The sequence below is a fragment of the Vicugna pacos genome, chromosome 32, assembly GCF_048564905.1.
Source record: "Vicugna pacos chromosome 32, VicPac4, whole genome shotgun sequence".
Classification (NCBI taxonomy): Eukaryota; Metazoa; Chordata; class Mammalia; order Artiodactyla; family Camelidae; genus Vicugna; species Vicugna pacos.
This window is the reverse complement of record NC_133018.1, coordinates 6,310,310-6,319,476: the sequence shown is the minus strand read 5'-3', so window position 1 is coordinate 6,319,476 and position 9,167 is coordinate 6,310,310. Positions and strand designations below refer to the sequence as shown.

The 9,167-nt window shown below is 60.6% G+C and overlaps 1 protein-coding gene across 4 annotated transcripts in view; it reads left to right on the top strand.

The window, feature by feature from the left end:
* The first annotated feature begins 555 nt into the window (after positions 1 to 555).
* EMID1 (EMI domain containing 1) overlaps positions 556 to 9,167 on the top strand; it is a 34,277-nt gene continuing 25,665 nt past the window's right edge. For all 4 annotated transcript variants that reach the window (XR_012066193.1, XM_072952997.1, XM_031692625.2 and 1 more), the window contains exons 1-3: positions 556 to 787; positions 6,289 to 6,402; positions 6,881 to 6,984. Coding sequence is in view for 3 of the 4 variants with exons in the window: in XM_072952997.1 (XP_072809098.1) it covers positions 687 to 787; positions 6,289 to 6,402; positions 6,881 to 6,984 (319 nt within the window). In the remaining variant the exon portion in view is untranslated. The remainder of the gene's footprint in view (positions 788 to 6,288; positions 6,403 to 6,880; positions 6,985 to 9,167) is intronic.

Genomic DNA, 9,167 nt, shown 5'->3' with positions numbered 1-9,167 from the left:
GCCCAGGTCTTCTTCCAGAGGGACCCGGGCCTCAGTTTTCTTCTCTGTAAAATAAGGATGATTGCGCCCACCTCACCCGGGGTGGTTTGACGATTAACTCCAGAGAGGACGTGAAGCGGAGGTGGGGTGCCCTGCACCCAGCGGCGCTCACTGCTCAGGAAGCCTTTGTTGCACGGATGGACGAAGCCTTCGTGCCTCGGGAACAGGATCCCTCAAACATGTCTGGAGGAGATGAGGGCCCCGCATCATTAGCCCAGGATTGGCAGGTTTGGGTTCTGGCTGCATCTGAGACCATGGCCCGGCCTCCATTCCCTAGTTTGCAACACGTGGGAAGTCACCTCGGAACCGGCACCCCGCCCCGAAAAGGGCCACGCGGCGCACGGCTCCAGGGGCAGGTGGGCACCTGGCGGGCTTCCTGGAGGGGGCGCCTGCTCGCCCCCCACCCCCGGGCTCCTTCCGGGTTGGCAGCGGTGGCGCAGGGGGCGGGGGGCCGCGCGGAGGGGCCGGGCGAGGCCGGGAACGCACGCCCCCGCCCCGCGCCCGCCTCCCGCCCGCCCTCCCGCCGCTGCGCTGGGAACCGGGATCCGCGCGTCCGGAGCGGCGGGCGGCGAGGGCCGGCGGGCGGGCGGGGACGCCAGGCTGGGGGCGACGGCGAGGGGCCGCGCGCGGAGGGCGCCGGGCGCAGCATGGGCGGCCCGCGGGCCTGGGCGCTGCTCTGCTTCGGGCTCCTGCTCCCCGGAGGCAGCGCCGCGTGGAGCGTCGGGGGAGCCCCGTTCTCTGCACGCAGGTAAGGGCTGCCCCGCACACCACCTCTGTCCCCTACCAACCCGGGGTTGGGGATCGGGACTCCAGGCACCCTCCCCCGCAACCTCCGTGCAACCCCGAGATTGGGAAAAGGACCCGCTTCCCCACCTCACTGCCAGTGCGGGTGGGGGCAGGGACCCCGGGCCTCCCCGCTGTCTGGCAGAAGCTCCCGGCAATGTAGTGCACGGGGTGGGGGTCCCCGGGGTCCCTACTTAGCATATCGGGAGACAGCCTTCTCCACCCACCAGCACTTTAACTCTGGAGCCCCGGGGCAGGGGGAAGAGGCACGAGGCAGGATACCTCCAGAACTTCCCCGGCCCTCGCCCAAGAGCTCCCTCCCTGCACATAGGACAAGCCCAGGACCCCCTCTAACTGACACTTTGGGGACCCTCCCCACTTTACGATGCTCCTGGCTTTTTTTCAGTACCCTGGCAATTTATTTCCCTTGAAGGAGAAAGACTGGGGTGGAGTTTCACAGACCCAGGGTCAGTGCGGGCCCCCAGGGACCTGGCATTTTGGACTGAGATGGGAGGAAGTCTCTGTCTTCCTGCCACTCTTCCAGGAGCAGGGAACATTCTCCTGGTGTTTCTGGGGTGTCCTCCAGTACTAGTGAGGGGGGCCTTTTACATGCAATGTCATCATTAATCCTTCAAGGTAATTTTTACCCTGAAGTAACAGGTAGTGTCATTGTCCCCATTTACCAGATGAGCAAATTGAGGCCCTAGAGAATTAACATACTCTTCTAGGCTCATTGGCCATAGAGCTGGGATTCGAATCTGTGTCTTTCTGGCCTTGATGACAAGATTTGAACCTGCCCAGTCCTGGATGTAGCCCCTGCCCCTGCCCCTGCTGGGGTCCCCTCTCAAAGGCCAGCCGCTGTTGTCTAAGGCAGACAATACAGAGTAGCCAGGCCTCTCCAGGCCTTTTCATCCCATTCAAAGGCCTGCCCGGCCCCCACCCCCTACGGCTTCAGTTCTTTAATTCCTTTCAGAAATTCCCCTTTCCCAGTGGTCAGGGGCCAGCATGCCCCTGCTGGGCTTGCAAGACCAGGTGACATGGGCAAGGCTGGAGGGCAGAGGTGGCAAAGGCGTCAGAGGCCAGAGGAGCAGTTGCCTGAGACAGGGACTGACTGATGACAGATGTCAAAGCCACCACCATGCGGGCCGACCATACCTGACCCGGGCTGACATTTTACCTGTATCCATCGCTTCTGGGGTTTTCCTGACTGCCATGGGAGGCACACATTTTTATGGTCCTCATTTCAGAGAGGAGGAAGCTGAGGCTTAGAGAGGGCATGTGACCTGCTCAGGGCATGTTTGTGAACTCCCAGGGTCCTAGATGCTGTAATGACCAAGACTCTGAACTCAGAATTCCCAGTGTCAAACTCAGGATGATGGTTGAGAGGGCCTAAGGCCTGGGCTACCCTTCAGCCAGTTCACTGCAGCAGGGCCTCCCAGCCTGGCTTCCTTGCCCCCTAGGGCTTCCGGTGTGGGAGCAGGATGGTGACTGTCACCCCATCTATTCATACGAGGCTCACAGTGGCCTGAGCATCATGAAAGCCCTGTAGGCAATGCTGTTGCTCCTATTTTACAGATAAGAAGACTGAGGCCCAGAGAGGAGAGGTGGTACCTCAATCCAAAGCAGGCAGTTTCCAGAGACAGTGTTCTTGTCACCCCAGTGGCTCTCCTGGAGGAGGGAGAGCAGTGGTCAGCTTAGGGTGCTGGGAAAGGTTTGCAGGTCATGGTTAGGGATTAGGCGGCTGTGGCCTCAGATAGAGCAGGGTTTTATTCCTGACTCTTTCACCCACTCAGTGTGTGAGCCTGGCCGATCACTTCACTGCCCTGGGTCTCAGTTCCCCTCCCAGTTTCCTCACTGTGCCCCTCTTTCCTTCCCTTCATCCCTTGCTCATGGGTCTGCTCTGAGGACAGCCCCCCATGTGAAAGGACAGTGGTTCCTGCTATCACTAACATTAGGTGGGGGAAGGGACCCCTAGCCAGAGGAATCTGTGGTTCTCGGCTGCCAGGAACTCCCCTTGTGGCCCCATCCCAGCATCGCCGGAGACAGCATGGGGATGTCGCGCCCCATCAGCCCTCCCTCCACCCCCAGCCCGGCGCCCCAGGCGCCCCTTGGCAGCCGAGGGACCAGAGGCAGAAAAGAGGCTTTGTGCCTGGGGAGGGGGAGGCCCGGGAAGGCATCCAAAGGGCCGCCCCCAGGCCCAAGAATGTGGTAGGACTTTTAGACCCCCGGAACCAGGGTGCCCGGGAGCTGTGCAGAGCTGCCTTGGCTTGTCTCTGCCCCATCTGCCCCCTGGTCCCTGGTGGGGCTGCTTCCTGCCCCTCTGAGGTCCCTTCAAGCCTGAATCAGGCCCGGTTCCTTTAAGGACCCAACTCAGCATCTCAGTGCTGTGGCTCTAGATTTGAAGCCATCCCTGGTGTCCTGGCCCAGGCCTTTCCCCCCTGCAGTCCTGGCTTCCTTCAGGCAAATCCAAGATTCAAGGAGAGTGGAGAATTTTCTTCCACAGCAGTTCCTCTCCTGGGACCTCAAATCCCAGCACTAAACCCATGGGGGTGACCTGGGCAGGTGACTTCTCTCAGAGCCTCAGTTTTCTCCTCTGTAAAATGCAGAGCCTAACAGTTCCTATCCCGAAGTAAAGGGGAGGGCCTTGTGCGGAAGGTGCGGTGCTGGTGTCCCTCAGGGAAGCACCTGGACCACAGCTGCCTGGTGTAGGGCCCGTTCACAGTCCAGGAACAAGAATTACCAATAGCCATCAGCGCTGTGCTCCGGGCTTTGAGTGAAACCTCCCCTGCTGGCAAGGGTTCTCTTGTTCCCATTTGCAGATGGACAAAGTGAGGCCCAGAGAGGGTCAGGGCCGTGTCGAAGGTCACCAAGTTAGGGAGCAGCAGACCAGGACTGGAGCTTCACCTCTGGTGTGAGGTTCTGGCTCTGTTCAGCCGCCCTCATCCTGTATGTCTTCTTTCTTTCCTCTGCTTTTCATAACGGCCCTTGGACCCCGGCCCGCTTGGCTGCCTCCTGCAATTAGCCCCTATCACTGTTCCGGATCACAGCCCTGAGCCTCATGGAGACAAAGTCCCCTGGGCCCCTCGTGGCAGGGGGTGGAGGGCAGGTGGGGGGCCCTAGTGAGGGTGGCCGATGCCAGGCCGAGCTGGTCTGGCCTGTTTTCTCTCCTCCCAGTGGGCTGCCTCTGGGGGCCCAGGAGGTGCTGAGTGGGCAGAAGTGGCAGGCCCAGCAGAGACCTGCAGCCTGCTCCCAGCCCTTGCCATTGCCCCATCCCACGGGAGCTAACCCAGCCTCACCGGGTTCTCGGGCAGCTTGTCACCAACCATACCCCCGAAAAGAAGCTCCCAAGGGCAGCAGGAAGGACTGCGCCCATCTCTGGGAACCTGGGTCCTGGCTCCTCTGCCCAGGGCCACTGTTTGTTGTCAGTCATTCAGTCATTCAGCAAACCTCGTGCCCTCAGGCTGAGCCCCATACTGGCTTAGTCCCTGCCAGTGCCCTCTCCCAGCACCTTCTGGAGAGGAAAAAGCTCAGGGCTGCTGTGAGTGGCTGAGGAGGGCCCCTGCAGTTGCCCAACTGTGCCCGGGACCTCAGGACTGAGACCCAAAGGATGAATAGGAGTTTGCTGGGCAGGGGAAGGGCTTTCCAGGCAGAAGGAATCTTGAATGCAAAGATCTGAGATGGGAAAACATGCACACAGGAGGGAGGGCAGGAGGGTGGAAAAGCAGCCACACAAGTGTGACAGACAGAGCATCAGCACTTGCAGGGCGATGGGCTGTGGACTCCAGGCCAGCAGAGCCCCGGAAAGTAGACGGACAGGTGGGAGGGCGGTGGAGCCAGGCCAGGACACGTACAGACGTATCCTGGGGATAGTGGGGCTGCATCTTCAAGGCCAGTGAGGGAGGGGCATAGTTATTGGTGCCCTACCCCCAACGTGGAGGGCATGAGGGGCTGACCTTGAACCCTACCTGATCTGAGTGTCTAAAATGTCTGCTAGCCAGAAAAAAAAAAAGTCTGCTAGCCAGCCCCTAGCTCCATGTCTCCCAAGCAGGCACAGTATGACACAGAACAGTACAGGGACTTCCCCAGAGCCGCATAGCGAGTGTGTCGACTGGTCCCCTCCAAGGACTCTCCTTCAGGTGGGCCAGGGTTGGGGCGGAGCAGCAGCTGGGGGCTGGGTTTAGGTGGTGGTGGGCACCCCCATGATGGCTGGGACATTCCAGGTGCTCACCAGCCCTCAGCCCTGCACGGGGTCACGGGCCTGCGTGTTTTGCCAGGGCTGGGAAAGGAGAGGCCGTTTCAGGTGACCCTTCTCAGCTTGAGCCCCCACCCCACCAGACTTTCCTTTGTGGCCTGGAGCCTGGGGTCAGCAGGTTCCCAGGCTGGGGACTTCACAGAGCCACAGACCGTGGCTCAGGAGGTGGGGAGGAGACAGGATCTGAGGCCTCTGGCATGGAGTCGGGGGCTGGGCTGAGCCCCTACATTCCTGGGTTAAAATCCAGTCCGCCATGCACCAGCTCTGTGACATGAAAAGTTGTCTTCCCTCCCTGAGCCTCAGTTTACCCCTCTGTTAAATGGGAATGGGGTGGGGTGGTGCTTTCCTGGCTCACTAATGTGGGAAGGTGATGTAAATACTTTTGGCATGCAGTAGGTGCTCAATATGTGCAGTGCACAGTGATTATTAGTTGGCATTTGGAGAAGTCAGTCCTCCACACTTGGAATGTTGATTGTGCATCCTGTCACACAGAGGGACCTGAAGATAAGTGAGACAGGGCGTCTCTCTTACATGCCATGGGGAGGGAGGTGGTAGACGTGAATCACCAGCTCAATTCAGCATGTCAGGTATACAGAGCATTGCGGATCCGGGGCAGGGAACCATCAGTTCTGCTCAGATGGGGGTGGAAGTGGGAGAGGACAAAGGGAGAGGTGACAGCACAGCAGGACTTTGAAGGGAGGAGGTGCCACCTGGGGAGGTGGGGGAAGGGTGCTTCAGGCAGCAGGCCCTGCACGAGCGAAGACCTGGAGGTGAGGGATCCCCGACAAGTGTGGGCACAGGAGACATGGAGGGCTGAGGGTGGGGATAGGCAAGGGACACGGCCAGGTTTCCATTGTCTGACCCTCCATCTGGGGGGAGACTGAGGGGCAAGGTGGAGGGGCCACTGCCGTTGTCTAGGTGGGAGGCTGGGGCAGTGGTGGCCTGGGCAGGTGAGGGCTGGAGAGATGTTGCAGAGGAAGAGCCCCAGTGAAAATGCCGTGCTTCCATGTGCCTCTGCCGCTCATTCCCCAAGACCCCCCAGCACAGCCGCCCCCGCTGAAATCACTGCTCAGCCATGGTAGCACAGGGACTCCCACGAGGGCCCAGGGGACTCTGAGAGCTCAGTGGTCTCTCTGCCTGGAGACGTGGGGCTCCTGAAGAGAACACGGGGGTGTGTGTGGCACCTGAGCGTCTTCTCTGTGGGTCTATTTCAGGAACTGGTGCTCATACGTGGTGACCCGCACCGTGTCGTGCCATGTGCAGAATGGCACCTACCTTCAGCGAGTGCTGCAGAATTGCCCCTGGCCTATGAGCTGCCCTGGGAACAGGTAAGTGAGACCATGTGGAGAAGGAGCTGCTGGCGTTCCTGGTGGGGGCACAGCCTAGTCCCAGTGTTGGTGCTGGGGTGGCATCGGGAGTGCAGGGGAAGCCTGGGACCCCAAGAGTGGGTGGACAGAGGAACCATTGCCCATTGGCCATTCTCGGCACCTCCCCTTGTGCGCTTGGGCCACCCTGGAGGGCTTCCTGGAGGAGAGATTCCACCATTCACCCACACGCCTTTACTTAGTGAGCATTTACCGCTGGGAACAGCTCATGAGGGCTTCCTGTCCAGTTGGTCTCTAGATCCCCTCGGCTGAGGACTGGGGAGAGGATGGGCGGGCTGAACCCCAGAATGCAGGTGGAAAGAGGCTCCAGAGGGGGATAGAGGTGGCAGAGGACCCTGAAGGCTCTGGGCTTGTCCTCATGGACAGTGGGAGAGATGGTGGAAGGCCCTGTCTGAGCCAGGCCACCTGGGCACTCTTTCAGCTACAGGACCGTGGTGAGACCCACATACAAGGTGATGTACAAGACGGTGACGGCCCGCGAGTGGAGGTGCTGCCCCGGGTACTCGGGGGCAAGCTGCGAGGAAGGTAGGATTGCCCTGTGGTGCGAGCTGGGTGCCTCTTCTCAGCCGATCGGTGCTGTGGGACACAGTGCCACGCGTGCCAGGCCCACTGCACAGAGCTACCGGTGAGACGCAGCCCGGCCTCCATGGGTGTCTGCTGTCCCACGGGTGTCGACCGCCTGCCTTTTGGGGGATTGTGAGAACCCCTGGAGGAGGTTCCATACATGCTGTGTCGTGTACATCTTAAGTCGCACATCCCAAGCCTTTCCTCCAAATTTGAGGAAAGCCGATGTGGACGTTTCCATGGGAGGTGGTAACACTTCAGGGAAGCAAAGCACCACTTATCGGGGCAGTGGGTCAGCAAGGGGAGGGTTACGCCCATCCTGCAGGTGAGAAACCGAGGCTTGGGATAAGTGGCAGGATTAGATCCCAGGTCTGCCTGGCTTCCCCCAGGCCCTCAGGGATGGGAGGACTCTGCTGGGCACCCTGTGTGTGGAGTGTGTCCCAGGCAGAGTTTCTGTGTGCAGCTCGGATGCCCTGGGGCCGAGCACCCAGGAGGGGCACAGAGGAGGCAGCCGGCACCTCCCGGAGCCTGGCCACACAGTTACCCAGAGAGCCGTCTCCTCCCATTGGCTCCTGGGCAGCTGCCTCTGCTGAGCAGTCCAGGCTGCATCCACCCTCACTGTCGGGCTGAACCCCGTGAGTGGAAGATTTGGGGCAACAAGGACTGTGCTCCCAAGAATGGCCATAAAGAGGATGGACTGGCCACAGCCAGCCTGAGAACCAGGCCTGTGGGCCCCTCAATGGAAAGAGGCATTCAGGTCCCCAGGCAGCACGTGAATGTGAACGTTGGTTGAAAGGTACATTATGATTCCAGGAACAAGAACGAGTAAAACGGCTTACAAATTGAGACAGCAGGTGCTGCCAGAACCATTCATGGGTGCTTCTTGAGAGATTACATGCTTCACCCTCCAGGACCCTACTACAGCCCCAGTTCACAGATGGGGTGGCAGAGGCCCAGAGAGGTGGTCGCATGCCCAGAGTCAGATGGGGTAGGGGGCAGACGGACCACAGAGTGGGGCGGGGTGGGGGCCTAGCAGTTTCCATGTTGCGGGGGACTAGAGACAGAGGAGAGCTGCCCGATGCCCAGCGGGGGTCCCATACAGAGAGGCAGCCACCAAGGTGGGTGTGGGAGGATGGAAAACAGAGGGGAAGGCAGTGGGCCCTTGGAACAGGAGAGGAGCCAGCCAGGAGGGGCTGGTGGTGAGGAGGGGGCGGGTCCTCACCCCCCTGGTGCAGAGCAGGGCCTGCCTAGACATAGGCCACTCTGCCCCTGGCTCCCCTCCCAAGGGCAGACCTTCGCCGGTGGGGCCATCAGTGCAGGTGTGGTGAGAGGACAGGTGGGGGCAGCGCAGGTGCCCTTGAGTCCAGCAGCTGGAGGCCATTTGTCCAGGAGCCAAGCTAAAGGCCAGGGCTCTGCTGATGGTGAGGTGAGGGTGCAAGACGAGGACTGGGGACAGGCCAGCCCCGAAGTCTCCCTCTGCAGGGTCTTGAGGGCTTCGCGGGCTAGGCCAGCTGCACTGCACACCAGCTGTGTGGCCTTGGGCGGGGGACTCCCCGTGCCATGTGCAAGTCGTGCAAGGGCATCGGGCTGGGGGCTGGGGGCTGGGGAGGCTGCAGTTCAGGCGGTGCCCGTCTTGTGCCCACTTGGAGGGAGGGGCGAGTTCCCTAAGGGTCACCACGCAACCTTGTGCTCTTGCAACAGTGCGGGGCTCTCCTGCACTGAGCCTCAGTGTCCTCACCTGTGAAATGGGCAGGATCATATCGTCTCCCTCCCAGGGACATTGCAGGAATGAAATGAAGCAGAAAAGACCCTGCAGGTGGTGTGGCAGCCGAGGTGGACAGCACATGATATCCAGTGGGACAAGAAGGGCCTCTTCCCCAGCTGCAGGTCGGAGCTGAGTAAAGGGATGCCCAGGCCTCGATATTCTGGAAAACCACTCTGGAAAACCCATCCCCTAGGAATGGGCAGGCGGGGAAGCATGAGGACACTGCTGACCCATGCCTGGCCTTGCTCTTCCTACAACAGCCAGCTCCAGGCTTGGCTTCCCCAACTGTTTCCCTTGCTGGTGACTGCCCTCTTGGTCTGTCCAGTGCTGTGACATGACCTGGGGCCAAAGAGCTGCATCACCAGAGGCAACAGGGCCC